Below are 22,023 nucleotides of genomic sequence, written 5' to 3'. Positions count from 1 at the left end.
GTCGGGGAGTCCAAAACCAGGGGTCACAGTCTAAGGATAAGGGGTAAGCCAGTTAGGACAGAAACGAGGAGGAATTTCTTCACCCAGAGAGTGGTGAACCTGTGGAATTCTCTATCACAGAAGGCAGTAGAGGCCAATTCATTAAATATATTCAAGAAGGAGTTGGATATATTTCTTAAGGCTAAAGGGATCAAGGGATATGGGGAGAAAGCAGGGGCAGGGTACTGAATTTGGATGATCAGCCATGATCGCATTGAATGGCGGAGCAGGCTCGAGGGGCCGAATGGCCTACTCCTGCTCCTATCTTCTATGTTTCTATGTTTTCTATGTTTGGGTGAGAACAGGGGTGGGTTCAGGCTGCGATTGCCTTCACAGTCAAACTGCCCACCAGCACTTACGATCTCGACTCACAACATAAAGAATGGCTGGTGGACCCACAACTCAGTGTCTGCAGGAAAGGACAGGGGGGAAATTGGAAGAACAAAAAGCTACTAAATATTTTAAGGCAATAGAATCAGAAATTCACACTGCAGACATATTTAGGACAGTTACAACATGCAGGCAGACTGGAGGTGAGGGGCTGGTCTGTTTCGGGGCAGTTTCCTTGTTGACAACCGAGTTCAGTTAATTTCACAGCTCCAAGAGGGAGTTACTGAAATGTCAAGGGAGCCAATCGCCTTTGGCCGGCTCCCATCTGCTTTCAACACGTCAAAGGCTTTGTTGGTGAGAAATTTATTACTCTTGCCCTTGCGTTTCAAACTGCCTGCTGTTTGCTACAATACAACACAAAATCCGTTATCAATCTCTGGGGCATTCCCACCGTCACCCCCATCTCTCACTTGAGGTTCCCGTCCGGTTGACCACGTGGATGAGACCCTGCAGAAAGGGGCTGGTGCAGACTTTATCCCTTTGACTGGACTTTGAACGGGAACTTGGGCACAGGAAAGAATTGAGGGGAGAGGGTTGGAACTCACGATGGCAAATTCAGGGTTTCAGCTGCTTGGCTATTTCCTGGCACTGGGAGGCTGGGTGGGGATTATTTCCACCACGGCGCTACCCCAGTGGAAGCAGTCTTCATACGCCGGAGATGCGATTATCACCGCGGTGGGACTGTACGAGGGACTCTGGATGTCCTGCGCATCCCAAAGCACCGGGCAAGTTCAGTGCAAAGTGTACGACTCCCTGTTGCTGCTAGAGGGTAAGTAAGTGCAGGACCAAAGGAAGAAGCAAAAAAAAGAAAGGGTTGCACCTTCACTTTTGAACGTGTGTGTTTGTTGTGTGTGTGTGTGTGATGCTGTTATTCGTGAGTTGACTTGTGATCTGCGTCGTTGCATCGGTGAAATTGACAAGCGGGTTCAGGTTTAAAAAATGGAAATTGACACGAATGTGAAACTGACCAGTTCCAGCCATTCACTGCCCGCTGACTCTACAAAAACAGTTCGGGCCATTGCAGATAACGCCGGTTTTGATTTGCAAGCAATTTTTTGGTATTTGCTTTCTTAATAAAAGAACGGAGTTAATAGCAACAAAAAAAAATTACAAGAAAGTTCGCATGTTTATTCATTCCAAATGAAATGCCGGTTATTCAGCCTGGGATTACTCCAGTAAAGCGATTAGAACCTGCCAGCCCGTTTATAGCCCCACAACGGGGGTTGCCAACCCTCCAGGATTGTCCGGGAGTCTCCCGGAATTAAAGGTTAATCGCCTGCCTGGAGCAACAGGGAGAAAAATCATAGGCTCATTTTTTAAAAATGTTTCTTTTCTCATTTTCTTTTAACACTTTCATTTATTAGTAATCAAAATATTGGAGATGGGGAGGGGTTGGGGGGAGAAGGCTATTTGACAGTCAAGAACCACCCATTCGGGTAACGAAGAGTACGCTCGCTTTCCGATTGGCGTGGGAGGGCGGGGTGCCCTGATGATGGACGTGTGGGGCGACCAATGGCAGGGGGCGTGGCGAGGCGATTGGACGCGATGGGGAAGTCATGTGACGAGACTTCCAGGAATCCGTCCAATCAGAGTTGGCAACCCAAACACAGCACGCGGCAGTGAAGTGTCAGAGATCTGATCTCAAGACTCAAATCAAGACTAACTTTAACCATGAAAGGCAGTCTGAAACACACACACACACACAGGGGGTTTTTGGGCTGGGAGAGGGGCGTATTGAGTTCAACAATTCACTCAATATCGAGTTCAACAATTTCAGATCATAACCTCGGCCCCTATTTCATTTTTTCTTGTAATTTTTCCACTCCTTTCCCCCCCCCCTTTCCTTTTGTTTCGCTCTCACACCTGGCAGCTATCTCTTGCCCTGCCAGTACACTTGACACCCAATCTCAGCCTATTACATAGAAACTAGGAGCAGGAGTAGGCCATTCGGCCCTTCGAGCCTGCTCCGCCATTCAACGAGATCATGGCTGATCATCCAAACCCTAGCACCCGGTCCCTACACCGACAGCCATCCCACCCAAGCCCTATCCCCGTAACCCCGTAACCCCACATATTTAATCCTCCCTAACACTAAGGGCCAATTTTTTATCATGGCCAATCAACCTAACCCGCACATCTTTGGACCATCTCGTCTAGCTTCTAATCCCTTTTATTGTTTCTTTTTTACTTCTTTTGTTTCTTTTATTCTTTTGTCCGATCGCAGCCCTGCCTCCGATCTATCTTTTCTTTCCAGTTTTGAAGAAGGGTTCGACCCGAAACGTCAACTCAAATTTCTGTCCACGGATGTTGCCTGACCTGCTGAGTTTTTCCAGCATTTTCTGTTGTTATTTCGGATTTCCAACATCCGCAGTATTTTGCTATCGTATTTTTCTCTTGCTTTGCTATAAGGGTTACTTGACGTGGACACAGGGTTGTCACATATACCTGCCCCAGGCTTCCACACTCACTAAACTTACTAAAAGCTGAGACTGAGACATACTTACGGTGGATTTTGCAAATTGAATAACTGAGAAATCCATAATCACCAAATAAATTATGGAACTTAATCTTTTAAAATATATATATATAATAAAATACAATATTCAATACATTTTAACATCTAGATTTAGTAATTCTATTCTTAAAGTGTTCAGAAGGGAAATCTTACAGGTAAAACAAAATGATTGATTGTAAAATTTAATTAAAATGGGGAAAAGCCACACTTTTGTGCAATGAAAGTTTACATTTGAAGGGATTTATGAACGGTTATTTTCATCTACGTATTTTGTGAATTGAACTGGTGACATTGCATTGTGTTAGAATGAACTTAAAAGAATTCCGGATACGTCTGGAGAGGACTGAATGATGCATTGTTAATTATTTCCCTCTCTGTGTCTTTTTCCCATTTTCAGCCCACATCCAGGCATCCCGGGCCCTGATGATTGTTTCAGTTGTCCTTGGATTTATTGGCATCATTGTTAGTGTTGTGGGAATGAAGTGCACAAAAGTAGGAGACAATAACCCACTCACCAAAAGCAGGATTGCAATCTCAGGAGGGGTCCTTTTTCTCATGGCTGGTCAGTTGAAAGTTTATTTTTTTATATCTACCATGTTATTAAAAGGGGGACTTTCCAAAGAATAGAGATGATGTCAAATAATGTTGTACCAGAAGCACTGACTAAGTTGGCATTTACTATCATTGTTATGATGCTCTCGATATGCTTCTAACCTTATAAAGATTGCCGGACTTAGTAACTTTAACTACATAATTGTGAATTGCTAAAGTCTGATTCTATTGTGATTGCACCAATTATTTGCTTACTTTCGATTGATGGGGCTGTGCCCAGTGTGCCTCCCTTGTTCATTAAAAGCTCCAAATAGCCTCTCATGCAAGCTCTTCCTCTTCCCTGCATCCTCCCTGTGTTTCAAACAAAGACTCGTCGCATTGTCCCCTACTCCAACTCATTCTTTTCAAGGCCCTCAAAACTGTGGAACTCCCTCAATCCTTCATCCCTCCTGCAATCCGAAGGCTTTTAAAACCCAAGGTTGGAGTCATCTAAAAATGACTCGATTTACCTCATCGTCTTCCCTACTCTTTTCGACCTCGATGATGTCCTGCGCTGTGGGGCTTGGCCCTTCACCTGGGTTATTTACTGTAAATCATTTGTTCACAGCTAGAGATATTATTGGTGCTAACCTTTAATATTTAAAGCCATTCAATACAGTTTGCTCCTAACTGATATTACTGAGTGAGCACAGTGAGCCAACGAGCTAATAATGTTACCATAGAACAGATAGGTTATTCTCCCATGTCCTGATTGGACTTCTACCAAAGTGTTCCTATGTAGCTTCAATATTTTCCCCATCTCTCCTGAAGGCATGGGTTCACACTGGGGTGTAATTCCATTGGGGAGAGTGACCTTCCACTACCTCCCCTTGTGACCATTCTCCAAGAATGAGCCTTGACCATCAGTATTAGCAGACTGTTCATCCACAGGGAGCTAAGGTTGAGCTTGACCTTACCTGACGTCCATCTATGTTTTCAGCAAGGGTCACGGTTTCGGGGTCGGGAAGTCAGACTTCCCCCTTTTCCTAACCCAGGGTCAATTCTAGTGCCTGTACCACTACAGCTGGGATTGACTAGCTCAGGACACACTGAATCGGAGATCTCTGTGGTCTGTGCGGTTCATCTGAGCCACCGAGGTGTGCCTCTGGTTAGGATGCTTGAAGCTAAAAAAAAAATTGAGTTGCATGAGTCAGATGTCCAATCCTGCAGGTCTGGCACTTTTTAATCCTGTAAAGGCTGCTAATTTGTCATGTGTTTGCCATTGACTCAATGCCACACTGAAAGCTGACCCCTGACCCCTGTTGTCTGTTCCACAGGACTCTGCACCCTGGTGGCGGTATCCTGGTACGCAACGAACGTTTCAAACGAGTTCTTTGACCCTTTAACACCGGTCAATGCCAGGTACAGAGCACCGAGACAGGACTGCGCCAGTGATTGCGCAGATCGGACATTCTCTGACATCTCAGTTTTGACTTTTTGACGCTGGGAGTGGATTTCATCCAATCACAGAAACAGGAGTAGAAAATGAATATTAATATAATATTGAGACAAGTTGGCGCAAGTCTTGGGGACAGAACATTTTCTCTCCTCCCCTTCTGAAGGCTTTGACTCATGTTGGTGTACAGTTCTGGAGGCACCTTCAGCACCTCATCCAAATGGCCATTCTTTATGTGTGAGCCTGGACAGTGAGTGCCAGCAGGCTATTTTACAATGGAGGCCATCACGATATAGCCTAATGCTGTTTCTACCCAAATCTGATCACTTTCCAGCAGGGGTAACTGTTAGTGGTTGCCAACTTTGGTTGGACGTATTCCTGGAGGTTCCATCACATGACCTGGCTCCTCCATCCGCCCCGCCCAGTCAAACAGCCTTTTGCCCATCTCCAACTAATAAATTAAATTGTTCCAAGAAAACAAAGTAAGACACACAATTTCTTTTTTTTTTACATAGAAACATAGAAACATAGAAGATAGGAGCAGGAGTAGGCCATTCGGCCCTTCGAGCCTGCTCCGCCATTCAATGAGATCATGGCTGATCATCCAAATTCAGTACCGTCCCTGCTTTCTCCCCATACCCCTTGATCCCTTTAGCCTTAAGAAATATATCCAACTCCTTCTTGAATATATTTAATGAATTGGCCTCTACTGCCTTCTGTGGTAGAGAATTCCACAGGTTCACCACTCTCTGGGTGAAGAAATTCCTCCTCATCTCTGTCCTAAATGGCTTACCCCTTATCCTTAAACTGTGACCCCTGGTTCTGGACTCCCCGACCATCGGGAACATTCTTCCTGCATCTAGTCTGTCCAGTCCTGTCAGAATTTTATATCATATTTCTTCCTGGTTGCTTACAGGAGATTTATCTTCAATTCCCGGAGACTCCAGGGCAATCCTGGAGTGGTTGGCCACCCTGGTAACTGTGTCAAGTTGGTTAATCTCAACCAAGGCAGCAGTTTGGGCCCTATGATCAATCCCAGCGCCCCTGGGGGTTAGGGACAGGATGAATGAGCCAGAATTCCCACTTCTGTTACCGATCCCTGCTGGAATAGGCTTGTGTGTGGATGTTGGCAGAGAGCAGGTCCAGGGTGCGTTACCTCCACTGTGGAAAGCCAGCACTGTCTGGGCTCATGTGTGAAGAATGGTCTCTTGTCTTGGGTGAGGTACCAGAGGGGGAACTGTAACCCAGTGTGAGTCAGTACTTAAGGGCAGGGAGAGAGAATGGGGAGGGGGAAATACTAGGTGAGAAATATTCTGTAAGTTTAAAAATTTGTCTTAATAAAAAAATGTTTGAGGAGGACCTAACTGTCTAATCACTAATGAAATGATTTTTATTTTAGTGTACAGATTATTTAAATCAGTATTTTAAAAAAAAGGCAAAGCAAAAGATTACTTAGGTCTAAATGTTTGCTTTGTTATAAAGCTGGTATATTCCACACTCTGAACTTTGACCTCTTGTCGTTTGACCTTTGCAGGTATGAGTTTGGTTCGGCCCTGTTTGTAGGATGGGCGGCCGCAAGCCTCTCTATTCTGGGAGGATCTTTCCTCTGCTGCTCCTGTCCAAATGAAGAAAGGAGGGGCCAGTCATACTACAGATCCTCTCAACCATCCACTGTCAAAGAGTACGTCTGAAATACAACTCACATAAAAAATAGTTCACGCGCAGCTTAAACCTGAAGGTTGCCAGGGACCCTCCTGGATTGTCCTGGCATCTCCAGGAATTAGAGATTAATTTCCAGGACATTGCTGCAAGCAACCCGGGAGAAAAATCATAGGGGCATTGAAAATGTGTTGCGGTTTTTTTTCACTTTCTTTGAACACTTCCATCTATCCGTTATACAAATATTGGAGATGACTGACAGTCAAGAATCATCCAATCGGATAATAAAGAGTCTGTTCTCTTTCCAATTGGCCTGGGAAGGCGGTGCGCCGCGAGGATGGACATTTCGGGTGACCAATGGCGGGGGAGTAGGGGCGGGGCAGTTGGCGGTGGGAGGTCATGTGATGAAACTTCCAGGAATACATCCAATCAGAGTTGGCAAATCCTATTTAAAGCTGACAATAATTTCACCGCTTAAAGGAAGTGCCTGGATCACTTAAAAATAATTATATTTGCATTTTTATACTTTGTAAATTTCCTTGAACAAAACCCACCAAATTGAAATGTGCAAATGATAAATATCAGGCCCCCAGTGCATCTCATTCCTTTTTGTAAACTGATTTTCTCCGTGTTCTCCTGCAGGTGCTGCCTCATCCTCGGGCACAGTTCCAAGGGTGCTAGGCCTGTTCTGGCAACTCACCCAGGTAGCCATTTGGGCTTGGACAATGATTGCTAGCAGGTTATTCAACCATGTTGGGCACCCAACACTGATCCTGTCCTTACCCAATGTCGTCGCACCTGTACTTTCCAGCTGGGCTTCCTGGAGAGGGAGCCCTGCTGGATTGTTCCATAGACCCGTGGGTTGTTGAGTTTACCAAATGTTCAAAAATTGCACCCTATGGGCACTGGTGCTTTATGCACTTATAGAGTTACTGGGTTGGTAATCTAAAGAACGTGAGCTCAAATCCCACCATGGCAATTTGAGAAATTGATTTGTTTTAAAAAAAAAAAAATCTGGAAATAAGAAAAACTGGTATGTTGTTAAAAACCCAACTGGTTTCACTAATGTTCTTGAGAGAAGGAATCCTGCTGTCCTTATCCATTCTGGCCTATATGCGACACCAGTCTCACAGCAATGTGGTTGACTCTTAATTTCCTTCTGAAGTGGCCTAGGAAGTTATTAGGGATGAGCAATAAATGCCAGCTTTGCTGGTGATGACCACCTCGCGAGAATGAATATATCTTTAAAAAGTGGCACTGGTTGGCAAAATATATCAATAAAATCAGAAAGTGCTGGGAGTACACAACAGGTCCATCATCATTGGTACAGAGAGATACAAAGAACATCAAGCAAATGTAGCCCTGATCTAGGCCCAAGTGTTGTCCTAGAATAGAATCCTAGGATACCAAACCATGTCCCATTCATAGAATCACAAAATGTTACAGGATAGAAACAGGCCATTTGGCCCATCAAGCCTGTGTTGGTGATTTTGTTCACAGGAACCATCGACTGTAATCCCATGCTCCTGCTCGCTATCCATACATGCATAAGCTCGTATTCCTTTGAGTCTAGAAGGCAGAGGGGGCGATGTAATTGCGGTGTTTAAAAAGAGTTCGATGAAGTAGATACAGAGAAGCTATTTACTTGGGTGAGGGAGAGGGGTCACAATATTAAAATTAGAGATAGGCTGTTCAGGAGTGAAATCAGAAAGTACTTCTTCACACAAAGGGTAGTGGAGATATAGAACTCTCTCCCCCAGAAGGCTGTGGATGCTGATGGTCAATTGAAACTTCCAGACTGTGATTGACAGGTTTTTATTAGGTAAAGGTATCGAGGAATATTGATCAAAGGCGGGTAAATGGAGTCGAGGTACAAATCACCCACGATCTATTTGACAGGGCTGACTGGCCTACTCTTGTTCCTATCCTTTAAATTTCTCTTTTTAAAGCAAGTACCTAACTCCCTTTTAAAATATTTAAGGATTACTTCTAACCACCCTCTACATAAAGATTTTTTTGGTGTTTATCTTAAATTTGTGCCCTCCAATTAATATCTCACTAGCTACTGGAATCAATCTAGCACTATTTACTGTATTTATTTATTTATTTATTTACTATTTATTCATTCACCTGGATGTGGGCGCCGCTGGCAAGGCCAGCATTTATTGCCCATCCCTAATTGCCCTCGAGAAGGTGGTGGTGAGCTGCCTTCTTGAACCGCTGCAGTCCGTGTGGTGAAGGTACTCCCACAGCGCTGTTAGGGAGGGAGTTCCAGGATTTTGACCCAGCGACGATGAAGGAACGGCCGATTTATTTCCAAGTCAGGATGGTGTGTGACTTGGAGGGGAACTTGGATGTGATGGTGTTCCCATGCGCCTGCTGCCCTTGCCCTTCTAGGTGGTAGACCCTTCATAAACCTGAAGACCTCCATCAGATCACCCCTTAATGCCATTCACTACCATTGAACAGAATTCCAATCCAAACACATGGTGTTGCACAAATGCTGCGTTTGTAAAGGGACAACACTGTCCTCATGGTGGACAAGATTTTTCTTGATGAGAGTGAGAGGAGCCACATTCCATTTTCATCACGATGACCACTCACAAGTGATGCGATGATGTATTTCGGTGCTGTTTGTACTTTCCAACCGCTTTACAAGACAGCGTTGTCCCGCATAGCAATCAGCTGACTGAGTTTGTTAAATCCAATATCAAATTTCATCTCCGGGCACCAGTGCACTTTAAAAATGAAATACCGTTTACCTAAAGCACAGCTTTCGGTTCCATACTTTGTTCTGGTTTTCTTGAGTTTGAGTTGGTCGGGTTGTGATGCCAACATCTGCGGATTGGTGATGTTTCCCCCTTGGCTTCAGGAATCTTCATTTGGAAAATGTTTCTGAGCAAACCGGCTATTGGGTCCCAAAGTGTTATTTTTGTGAATTTTGTGCCCATCAAGGTGAGGGATGTTAGTGCTGGGGAATGAAGCACTTTCCCATTTCAGGCTCCCAGTGTCAGCATCAATCACCATTTAACACCATAGCTAGATGCAGAGGAAAGCCCTCCCTTTGCCAACAATGTGCCTCAGCCCCAACCTCAGAAAAACACCCCCTTTTGCAGGATTTCCAAGCTTTCTTGCTTTGTTGGCCACATAGGTATGAACCATGGGCCCTCAGGGCTACATATGAAGTTTAAAGCCACGTTCCCATCAATTCGGGTTGTTAATACTAACAGATCTTGGTGTTCTGATCTGGGATTTATCTACCAGTGAGGCAGAAACACTAAGAACATCTCTTTCCAAACACTTGGGCCCACAAACGGTTGAGTAAGAAATGTAACCACACTGAATATATTTAAGAAGAAGATAGATAGATTTCTAGACACAAAAGGCATCAAGGGGTATGGGGAGAGAGCAGGAATATGGTATTGTGATAGAGGATCAGCCATGATCATATTGAATGGTGGAGCAGGCTCGAAGGGCCGAATGGCCTACTCCTGCTCCTATTTTTCTATGTTTCTATAGAACTGAGTTGCCTAGTCTTCGAGGGCTGGATGTCCAGGACTCAGGGGCTGAGTGTTGTTGGACATCCCTGCTTTATTGCACCACTCCCCACACCAGCTATCCTGTGGCCGCTCAGAATAAGATTGCTAATTGGTGACATTAGGGACAGTTCTGTGTTGTCCCATTGCCACAAGGAACTGGATTGAGACTGCTCTGACTCATTTCAGGTGGGCTTCTTACAGCCATCAGGAGAGGAGTCTTTCATCTCCCCAGACTCAGCTGCATTGGGACTCAGGTCCCAGAGGTGAAATCAATTGTAGCTCAGTGTAAATGTGCAAAATCAATTCTCAATAAAGATTCCCTTTAAATCCAGTCTTTAACAATGAGAGACGAGGAGAAAATGTGGGGAAAGGAGAACAAATAGTGCGCTGCACCAGCCTGACAACTGTACACACACTAGGGCTCAGATACCTGTTAGTCCAAATATTTACCAATTATATCTTTGTTACCATGAACAAGTGGACATCCCACCCTCCGAAAGCAAAATAGAACATTTTTGTAAACCATCCATTTCCTTTCTGCTTTCTCCCATATCATTTTCTTTCACATTCTCTGTCACTTGTTCTCTGCTATTTCTTTCATCTCTATTTCTCTCTTGCCATGTCTTTCTCGCTCTCTTTTCAATTCTCTATTTCCTTCGCTGTCTCTCTCACACTCTCTGCCATTTCCCTACTCTCTATCTCCTTCACTGTGCTGTCTCTCTCACACTCTTTCTGCCATTTCCCTACTCTCTATCTCCTTCACTGTGCTGTCTCTCTCACACTCTTTCTGCCATTTCCCTACTCTCTATCTCCTTCACTGTGCTGTCTCTCTCACACTCTCTGCCATTTCCCTACTCTCTATCTCCTTCACTGTGCTGTCTCTCTCACACTCTCTGCCATTTCTCTACTTCCTATCTCCCTCGCTATGCTGTGCCTCTCACACAATGGGGTAGGTTTTCATCTTCACTACCTGGCTGTTAATCTGGTGCAGCAGATCACTCGGCCTTTATAGAACCTGCTGGGCAGATTCTATAAAGGGCGGACAATTGGCTCTGCCAGATTACTGCTGAGGCAGTTGAAAATCTACCCCAGTGTTTCTGCGAGGAACATATATTGGGGCTATCAGAGAATGTGTCCTTGTTGGATGCTGCAACATTTTTAATTCAATATACAATGCTTCTACATCTTGAGTGACTGCCTCAGTTAAACCCCAAGCATGGCGTCACCTACTCCCTGCTTTACCTCACCTACTGTTTTACTTTTTCAATCTTGGTGGTATTCTGCTCGATGTGTCGTAACTCTCCACCTTGACTTCACATTAATAAAAAAAAATTGCTTTTGAGCAATGTTCCCTCTAATTTTTATTTTAGGTGTGTGGTCCCTTTAAATTCGCAGCGGCCACGCATCCGTGGTATCCTTTCCAGCGGAACCGCTGGTGAGTTGCCTGCACGGGACCTCCCGATCGCTGCACGGCCGCGCAGCTTGGGGGGAACGTTGGTCGTCAGATGTTTCCCACCTTTTCCTTATCCCATTGGAGTAAATGGTGGAGCGTTATAGCGAGTCTGATATCTAATCCAAACTCTGACAAGCTCTTTAGCCTAAACGTCTGGGTCATTGTTACTTGGTACACTCTTTTCTCGATAACTGTAGTCTGGATTCCTTCCACTCCGCTCCACTCCCACTCTGACCTCTCCGTTTTCGGCCTCTTACACTGTTCCAACGAAGCTCAACGTAAGCTCGAGGAATATCACTTCATCTTTCGATTAGGCACTTTACAGCCTACTGGACTCAACATTGAGTTCAACAATTTCAAACCATAACCTCTGACCCTATTTTTTCACGTGGCAGCTGTTGATTATTCTGCCATTCCCATTTACACCTCCTCTGGACCCATCTTTTGTTTCTTTACTTGTCCAATTATCATCTCATTTTGCTTTGCACCATCATCCCTTTTGTCATTTAATCTCTCCTGCCTTCCACCCTATCAGAGACCTTCCCTTTCCTCCCCTTCCCCCCCTTGCCCCCTTTCCCTACCTCTGCACTTGCTTAAAACCTGTCACATCTCTAACGCTTTCCAGTTCTGACAAAGGGTCCTCGACCTGAAACGTTAACTCTGTTTTTCTCTCCACAGATGCTGCCTGACCTGCATTTTCTGTTTTTATTTCTGGATTCCTCCTTGCCCTTGACTATCTTCTGCTCTTCTGAAGCGTTGCAGGTCAAAGGTGGTGCGATTTCATTCTTCCTTCTGAGAAATAGAGGGTAGCTCTCATGAATGAAACCATTCGCTTGCGAAAGGTGCAAGGGCAGTTCACCCATGTAGTAGCACAGCTTGCCAGTACATTGCCAGTGTGCTTTCGGTCTGAATTTACAGGGTTGAAGCTGGGCAGTCAGAGAGCTTGTACGTGTTACTGATGTTTTGTCTCTTTTTAATTCCAGATCAAATTTTAAAAAAACAACATCTACCAAGGGGGAGCAGTACTTGTAGCAAGGCAGCGCACTGCGATTTTGTAACAAATGTGTTTGAGTCCTTCACGTAAGCAATCTTAAAAAAAAAGTAATTGTAAAGGTCTTTAACAAAAACATACTTAGAGCCTAGGACAATGTGCAGGACACTGTGTAACCCAGCCCCATCCCATCTTCACTGTTGCTTATATACGGGCCTGGAATTAGAATTCAAATGTACATACATTCTCTGATTATATATGCTTTAAGAAGATTGTATTTTCGTGTATACTGAATGTTGTTAATTCAGCTGTTGTACTGGACGCTGAAAAAAAATGTTTTCTTTTAATAAAGGTGAATTAAATGTGTCTCGGTATTTACTTAAAGGCAGTAATGAGAAAGAAAGAAGTTGCATTTATATAGCACCTTTCACCTCCTCAGCACATCTCAATATGCTTCACAGCCATTGATTCACTTTTGAATTACGGTTATAGCACGGAAGAAGGCCATTCGGCCCGTCGAGCCCGTGCCAGCTCTCTGCTAGTCCCACTCCCCCGCCCTTCCCCCGTAGCCCTGCAAATCATTTTCCTTCAGGTACTTATCCAATTCCCATTTGAAAGCCGTGATTGAATCTGCCTCCACCACCTTCTCAGGCAGTGCATTCCAGATCCTAACCACTCGCTGAGTAAAAAAGTTTTTCCTCATGTCGCCTTTGGTTCTTCTGCCAATCACCTTAAATCTGTGTCCTCTGGTTCTCGACCCTTCCGCCAATGGGAACAGTTTCTCTCTATCTACTCTGTCCCGACCCCTCATGATTTTGAACACCTCTATCAAATCTCCTCTCAATTTTCTCTGCTCTAAGGAGAACAACCCCAGCTTCTCCAGTCTATCCACGTAACTGAAGTCCCTCATTCCTGGAATCATTCTTGTAAATCTTTTCTGCACCCTCTCTAAGGCCTTCACATCCTTCCTAAAGTGCAGTGCCCAGAATTGGACACAATACTCCAGTTGAGGCCGAACAACTGTTTTATACAGGTTCATCATAACTTCCACGCTTTTGTATTCTATACCTCTAATCATGAAGCCCAGGATCTCGTAAGCTTTTTTAACTGCTTTCTCAACCTGCCCTGCCACCTTCAACAATTTGTGCACATATACCCCTAGGTCTCTCTGTTCATGCATCTCCTTTAGGATTGTACCCTTTAGTTTATATGTCCTCTCTTCATTCTAGTAAAATATATCACTTCGCACTTTTCTGCGTTAAATTTCATCTGTCACGTGTCTGCCCATTTCACCAGCCTGTCTATGTCTTCCTGAAGTCTATCGCTCTCCTCCTCACTGTTCACTATACTTCCAAGTTTTGTGTCATTTGCAAATTTTTAAATGGTGCCCTGTACATCCACATCCAAGTCAATATATATCAAGAAAAGCAGTAGTCCTAGAACCGATTCCTGAGGAGCACCTCTATATAAGCCAACATAGCAGTTAAATTGTGCACAGCAAGGTCCCACAAACAGAAGATGAGATGAATGACCAATTGGTGTTAGTTAAGGTAAGAACATTAATCGGGAGCCCTACCAACTCTTCTTCAAATAGTACCATGGGATGTTGTATGAGCACCTAAAGGGGACCTTAGTTTAACATCTCATCTGAAAGTTAGCACCTCTGACAATGAAGCACTCCCTTGCTACTGCACTGAAGTGTCATTCTAGGCTATTGCTTAGAGGTTCCTTCACATTTGTCCCCAGAGAGATGTGTAACCAGGACACAGACCAATTACGTGGCTTAAAAGATCGCAGAACCTTGGGCTTTAGTGACTCAACGTCCATCAAATCCTTTGACATGAATCAACTGAGTGGCCTGCGGGTGGCGCTGTCCAGGGAGAGTATAAATACTCGGGCATGGGCCCAGCTTGCGCAGGACATTCTTAACAGGAACTAGTGAAGGACACAACTAGACCTCCATGTTGTAAAACAGTTGATTAAAGCTTTGTTTAACGCTTAGACCAAGTGCCTAGTAGTTTTCTTACATCACCCTTCATCTGAATAAATCTCTGTCCACAAAACTGGCCATGTCCCCAACTCTCAGATACGAGTGTCCTCCAATTGCACTTGTTTGGTGGGGGGTGGGTTCTCACTATTGCGACCAGATTACCGGCACAACAGGAAAGAAAGTAATTCTTCTGGCGTTTAATTGCAATTTTTGGAGCACTTTAAAACAATTTATCCTTACAGAAACCGGCTCTGTATTTTCTGTTTATTTGAATGGATTTTTATGCCATAAGTATCAGTCACATTAAAAATTGAAAAGCACCCCGATTGCAGGTTTCTAAACATGTTGTGCCTGATGTGCATGAATGATGGTTAAATGAGTTGAAACTGAAAGTTTCACACTTAAAGAAGAAATATACGGTGTGGGTTTGGTCTTTTCCTCGGGCTCCGATTGTATACGCTGATTTACAGCCATTTTAAGTTCGGGTGGATTCTAACGAGATTGGAAGTATATTATCGGGTGCGGTAGCATACTGGACTAATAGTCCAGATTGATCTGAAGATATGAGTTCAAATCCCACCACAGCAGCTGGGGAAATTGAATTCAGTTAATTAAATAAATCTGGAATTAAAAAGCTAGTATGATGGTGACCATGAAACTACAGGAAACTTGTGATATCCGGCACTGACGGGACCGAGCTGTTGCCGTCCCATCAAAACTGCCGGACAAACCAGCGCTAATGTTGAAACATACGGAGCTCCGTATCTGGCAACAAACCCTGCACAGCTTCTAAACAGTCGGCCGTACCTTGCAAGCGTCTCTGTAGCTTAGCAACAGCTTCAGCGAGACCTTGCAGAGCCTGACTGGTAAAAAAAAGCAACGAAAAGAAAAAAAACCTAACGAAACGGCTCCTGATTTTTGCCGGTGGATCGAGCATTCCGGACAGTTAACATCCGGATAAACCAAAGTTTCCTGTACTGGATTATTGTAAAAACCCATCTGCTTCGCGAATGTACTTCAGCGAAGGAAATCTGCCATCCTTACCCGGTCTGGCCTATATGTGACTCCAGACCCACAGCAATGTGGTTGACTCTTAACTGCCCCTCTGAAATGGTCGAGCCACCCACCTTCTCAAGGGCAATTAGGGATGGGCAATCAATACCAGCTTTGTCAGAGATGCCCATATCCCATGAATGAATTTAAATAAAAATACTTGGGCGTACCTTGCAATCGGCAAAATGGGCGCAGCATCGGGTGCAATTTCGGGTCGAATTTCCCGGGTTGTCCCAAAGAGGAAACTTCAATGCGCCTCTAGCCAAGCTGTTCCAGTACAGCTACAACACTGGCATCTATCCGACAATGTGGAAAACTGCCCAGGTATGTCCTGTCCACAAAAAGCAGGACAAATCCAATTCGGCCAATTACCGCCCCATCAGTCTACTCTCAATCATCAGCAAAGTGATGGAAGGTGTCATCGACAGTGCAATCAAGCAGCACTTACTCACCAATAACCTGCTCACTGATGCCCAGTTTGGGTTCCGCCAGGACCACTCGGCTCCCGACCTCATTACAGCCTTGGTCCAAACATGGACAAAGGAGCTGAATTCCAGAGGTGAGGTGAGAGTGACTGCCCTTGACATCAAGGCAGCATTTGACCGAGTGTGGCATCAAGGAGCCCTAGTAAAACTGAAGTCAATGGGAATCAGGGGGAAAACGCTCCACTGGCTGGAGTCATACCTAGCACAAAGGAAGATGGTTGTGGTGGTTGCAGGTCAATCATCACAGCCCCAGGACATCGCTGCAGGAGTTCCTCAGGGTAGTGTCCTAGGCCCAACCATCTTCAGCTGCTTCATCAATGACCTTCCCTCCAACATAAGGTCAGAAATGGGGATGTTCACTGATGACTGCACAGTGTTCAGCGCCATTCACAACTCCTCAGATAATGAAGCAGTCTATGCCCGCATGCAACAAGACCTGGATGACGTTCAGGCTTGGGCTGATAAGTGGCAGGTAACATTCGTGCCACAGAAGTGTCAGGCAATGACGATCTCCAACAAGCGAGAGTCTAACCACCTCCCCTTGACATTCAATGGCATTACCATCGCTGAATTCCCCCACCATCTGTATTGATTTCTTTGTGGGTTCAATGACGAGACATTTATGAAAGTGAATGAGTTTTTTAATCTAAAGTCTGTTCAACTCTTTATACAGCATTTACAGGAGACACCATTATGCTAGTGATGCATCTAGAACGAAACTGAAACTAAACTAACTGCCTTGCTTGTCTCGGTCACATGACCTCTGCTGGTCAGGCATAAGTAATCAATACATGCTGGTAAGGCATCATAATCAAACAGGCAAATACCATCTCTATTTGCTGATATCATTACATCTCCTTTTCTTAAAACAAAAGCATTTTACTTTTAACTAACAACATGTTTTCTTTGTATTAATCTGCATTTTAACCGTAACACTTATGAACTTACATTATCATTATCATGATCAAGGTTTTTTAACCTTGCTTTGTGAAATATGTCAATACACTAGAACTTGAAGAAAGAATAAGATAACATTACTTCCTTCTATAACAATAGTCCTTAAATTTGCTCAATGAGTCTCTCAGGAGGCTTCACGTGTCTTGAGGATTTTCTGATTGATTGTCCTTGAATCTGAGTTGTTGCCTCAGATGATGTGTTCTCAGCTGTGTGATCAGGTTGTTCAACAGTATCAGTCTCTTGACCTGCTGTGGCTGGTCCCATGAGAAGATCCCTATGATTTCTTCTCAGAACAGCACCCTCATCTGTCTGAATGGTGTATGATCTTGGTTGAACTTCACTCAGGACAGTTCCCTTCTGAGTCCATGTGTTTGTTTTGTCTTTCAACCTTACTTGGTCACCAGTGTGGAGTTCAGGTAGGTTTTGTGTTCCTCTGTCATAGTAGTACTTTTGCTTTTCTTTCTGTTGTTCTTTGAACTTCCTCACTTTCTCCCCCTCTTTTGTTTTCAGGAGGTTCTCCGGGATGGGTAGGTTTGACCTTAGCCGACGTCCCATCAGGAGTTGGGCTGGTGACATACCACACTCGAGCGGCGTTGTGCGGTATACAAGCATGCTCTGGTAGAAGTCAGTTCCACTGTCTTTTGCCTTGTACATCAGTCTTTCACTGTCTGGACCGATTTTTCCACTAGACCATTGGACTGTGGAAAGTGAGGACTTGACGTTGTGTGGACAAAGTCCCACTCTTTGGCAAAGTGTCGGAAACTTGCATTGTAAAACTGAGGTCCGTTGTCTGTGAAGACCTCGCTTGCCACGCCATGTCTGGAGAATATGGCTTTCATACATGTTATCACAGCATCTGCAGTGGTGGTGTGCAGTCTACAAACCTCTGGATACAGGGAGTAATAGTCTGTGACTACAAGATAGTCCTTCCCTTGACATACAAATAGGTCAGCGCCTACCTTCTGGTAAGGTCTGTCTGGTGCTGGGTGTGGCTTTAGTGGTTCTACCGGATTGCTTGCTCGATATTTCAGGCATATTGTGCAGTTTGACACCTCATTTGTCACATCTTGGTTGATTCGTGGCCAGTACATCACCTCTCGTGCTCTTTTCTTACACTTTTCGATTCCCAGATGTCCTCCATGGATCTTTTTTAGCATCTCTCTTCTCAGACTCTTTGGGATAACTATTTTACTTCCTTTGTAGATGATGTCTTCGACCACTGATAGTTCCGCCCTGCAGTTCCAGTACTCTGCTATATCAGGTGAGCAGTCTTGCTTCATGTTGGGCCATCCATCCAAGATGCTTTTTCTCAGTCATCTCATTGTTTCATCTTTGTTTGTCTCAGTCTTTATGAGCTCAATTTTTGCATCTGCTATGGGCAGTGCACTTGTGATCATGTCCACGTAGGCGTTCACTTTGTCATCCATTGTGGTGTTTGCGGGCTCACTTGGGTCTACAGCTCTGGACAACGTGTCTGCTGTATACATCAGCTTACCCGGTGTGTACGCAACATTCAGTGTATAGCGTTGCAGCCTGATCATCATTCTTTGTATTCTAAGCGGACAGCTATTTAGTGGCTTTTGGAACAATGCAATCAAGGGCTTATGGTCAGTCTCTACACTGATTGCTTGTCCTGCCACAAACTGGTGAAATCTTTCACAGGCGTATGTGATGCTGAGCAGCTCCTTTTCTATTTGAGCATATCGCGTCTCCGCGTCTGTCATTGAGCGTGATGCATATGCAATAGGTTGCCAGTAGTCATATTGTTGCAGAAGAACGGCACCGAGCCCACTCTGTGATGCATCTGATGATATCTTGATGGGTCTCGCTGGGTCATAAAACCTCAGAACTGGTTCCTCTGTGAGCAGTTTCTTTAGATCGCTCCATGACTTCTCATGCTCATGATTCCATTCCCATTCTATGTTCTTTTCAGTTAGTCTTCTCAGTGGCGCCATCTTTTCTGAGAGGTTGGATATGAATTTACCCATGTAGTTGATCATTCCATTAAACCTCTGCACGTCCTTTTTGCATTGTGGCTTTGGCATATTCTCAATGGTGCACACCTTTCTGGGATCTGGTCTGATGCCCTCACTGCTAAGGATATCTCCCACGAATGTCAGTTCTGTCACCCCGAGCTGGCATTTCTCTCTATTCAGCTTCAGGTTTGTTTTCCTTGTTGCTTCCAGCACTTTTTTCAGTCTCTCGTCATGCTCAGTTCTCGTGGTTCCCCATACTATGATGTCATCCATTGATGTATCAACTCCCTCCAGGTGCTCATAGATCATATGGATAGTCTTGTGATACACTTCAGGAGCTGAGGCAATGCCAAATGGTAACCTTAGGAATCTGTATCTGCCAAATGGACTGTTGAACGTGCACAGTCTTGAACTTGCTTCGTCCAGCTTCATCTGCCAAAATCCTGATGATGCATCTAACTTGCTGAAATATTTTGCATTTGCAAACTGTGCCATGATTTCCTCACGTGTAGGAAGCTTGAAGTGCTCTCTCTTTATTGCTCTGTTTAGATCTCTTGGATCCAGGCAAATTCTGAGCTTTCCATTCTTTTTGTCCACTACGACGAGGGAACTCACCCACTCAGTTGGCTCATCTATCTTCTGAATCACGTTCAGGCTTTCCATCCTGTCCAACTCTGCCTTCAGTTGCTTTTGAAGAGCAAACGGAACTTTTCTGCATGGATGTATGACCGGTGTCATACTTTTATCTACTCTGATCGTGTGTTCTCCTGGAATGCAGCCTAGACCCTTAAATGGGTCGTTGTACTCTTTCATGAGTTCATCATAGACTGTCTCTCCTTTGCTTTCCACAACGAGGACTCTCTTTACCAGGTGATATACCTATCAATTCGTCCAATGAAAAGCGACGAGTTAAGAAAGTAACTATAGGTTTTTATTGACTAAATGACAGAGCCCACCCTCGTGGGTGATCGGATCCAAGAAGGAGGAATACCAGCCAGTCGACCACCTTTATACCTGGGCAGGTAGGTGGAGCCATGGGCGGAGTCGGCAGTGGTCAGCCCAGGTATAGCAGCGTGACAAGAGGCGACCTCGTACAGTGATACAACAATGTGAACAGTGATAACTATAGGGAAACGATCTAACAGTGATAACTATAGTGTAACGATAGTGAACGGTAAAAGTGGTTTACCACACCAGGTTCAGTCTCTCACAGGCTATTAAACCTAGTATGGCTTGCACATCCTTTGGCACCACGATTAATGCTAGCGTGTGCTCTCTGTCCTTGTGTGTTACTTTGACAATGCATCTTCCTTTCACTGGTATATCAGTACCTGAGTATCCTGTCACTTTCACTTTTATTCCATGTATCTTTGGTCTGGGTCTAATTTTCTTAAAATCAGTCTCTGATATCACATTAACTTGTGCTCCAGTATCCAATTTAAATGGAATGTGTATGTCATTTACTTTTAGTGTCAACATCCAGTCTCTTTCTTCTTCTTCTTTGTTTTCAGACACAACATCTACATTGAACTCCTCTATCTTGCTTTCATCTACTGCATGGACCTTACTTTGTTGCATTTGGTTCTTACAGCAACGGGCATAATGGTTGTTCTTGTTGCAACTATTGCATGTTTTACCATATGCTGGACACTTTTTTGGTGGATGCTGTGTACCGCATCGACTACATGTCTTTCGATTGTCCCTTTCATTTTCGTTCGCTGGCCACGCCTCTTTTTTCACATTGGCGCTCTTTTTGTTAAACAGTTTGTGTCCGTTCTTACTCACTGCATCCACGTTGCAGCTATTGTCACTGAACAGCTCCTTTGCTTGCAACTTCACAGTCTCTGTAGCCCTACACAGTGCTATGGCTTTTCCCAGGTCTAGATCTTGCTCTCTTAGCAGTCTTTCCCTTAGACCATTATCTGGAATACCACACACCAGTCTGTCTTTTATCAGCGAGTCTGTCAGTCCCCCAAATTCACATGTTTTGCTTCTGTTTCTCAGTTCAGTCACATACTGATCAATAGTCTCACCCGTTTTCTGAACACATGTGAAAAATCTGTGCCTCTCAAACATTACATTACGTTTAGGTATGCAGTAGGCCTCAAACTGTTCCATTATTTTATCTAGCTTCATTTTGTCTCCATTAGCAGCGAATGTGAAGTTATTATACACCTCCAGCGCTTCATCACCCACGACATGTAAGAACACTGACGATTTCTTATTATCACTTTGCTCGTCAGCTCCGATTGCCGCTAAATACAACCCTAAACGTTGTTTGAATCTCCTCCAATTTTCAGCCACATTACCTGTCAACTGAAGCGTCGCCGGTGGGTGTAAACCTTCCATTTTTCACTTCGTTAGCTATTCTCCAATGGTAAGCAACGATGTTCTCTTTTGGCTTGCTAATTTGTGGAGAGCTGATTTAACTTCAGATTTTTTTCTCTTCATCTCTTTCAATCACTTCTGACACCATGTATTGATTTCTTTGTGGGTTCAATGATGAGACATTTATGAAAGAGAATGAGTTTTTTAATCTAAAGTCTGTTCAACTCTTTATACAGCATTTACAGGAGACACCATTATGCTAGTGATGCATCTAGAACGAAACTGACACTAAACTAGCTGCCTTGCTTGTCTCGGTCACATGACCTCTGCTGGTCAGGCATAAGTAATCAATACATGCTGGTAAGGCATCATAATCAAACAGGCAAATACCATCTCTATTTGCTGATATCATTACACCATCAACATCCTGGGGGGTCACCATTGACCAGAACCTTAACCGGACCAGCCACATAAATACTGTGGTAACAAGAGCAGGTCAGAGGCTAAGTATTCTGCAGCGAGTGTCTCACCTCCTGACTCCCCAAAGCCTTTCCACCATCTACAAGGCACAAGTAAGGAGTGTGATGGAATACTCTCCACTTGCCTGGATGAGTGCAGCTCCAACAACACTCAAGAAGCTCGACACCATCCAGGACAAAGC

The 22,023-nt window shown here is 44.3% G+C and overlaps 1 protein-coding gene across 1 annotated transcript; it reads left to right on the top strand.

The window, feature by feature from the left end:
* Positions 1-667: 667 nt before the first annotated feature.
* On the top strand, positions 668-12,939 carry LOC147100531 (claudin-19-like). The gene is made up of 5 exons (XM_085966874.1): positions 668-1,198; positions 3,342-3,506; positions 4,813-4,897; positions 6,466-6,612; positions 12,566-12,939. Exons 1-5 carry the CDS (start codon positions 976-978, stop codon positions 12,612-12,614), a joined length of 669 nt encoding a protein of 222 aa, XP_085823000.1. The 5' UTR covers positions 668-975; the 3' UTR covers positions 12,615-12,939.
* The last annotated feature ends 9,084 nt before the right edge of the window (positions 12,940-22,023 follow it).

This window comes from Somniosus microcephalus, chromosome 25 (genome assembly GCF_052327205.1).
Source record: "Somniosus microcephalus isolate GS21.2 chromosome 25, FLI_Smic_1.0, whole genome shotgun sequence".
Taxonomy (NCBI): Eukaryota; Metazoa; Chordata; class Chondrichthyes; order Squaliformes; family Somniosidae; genus Somniosus; species Somniosus microcephalus.
The sequence above is the reverse complement of the archived record's forward strand: the minus strand, read 5'-3'. Positions and strand labels throughout refer to the sequence as shown.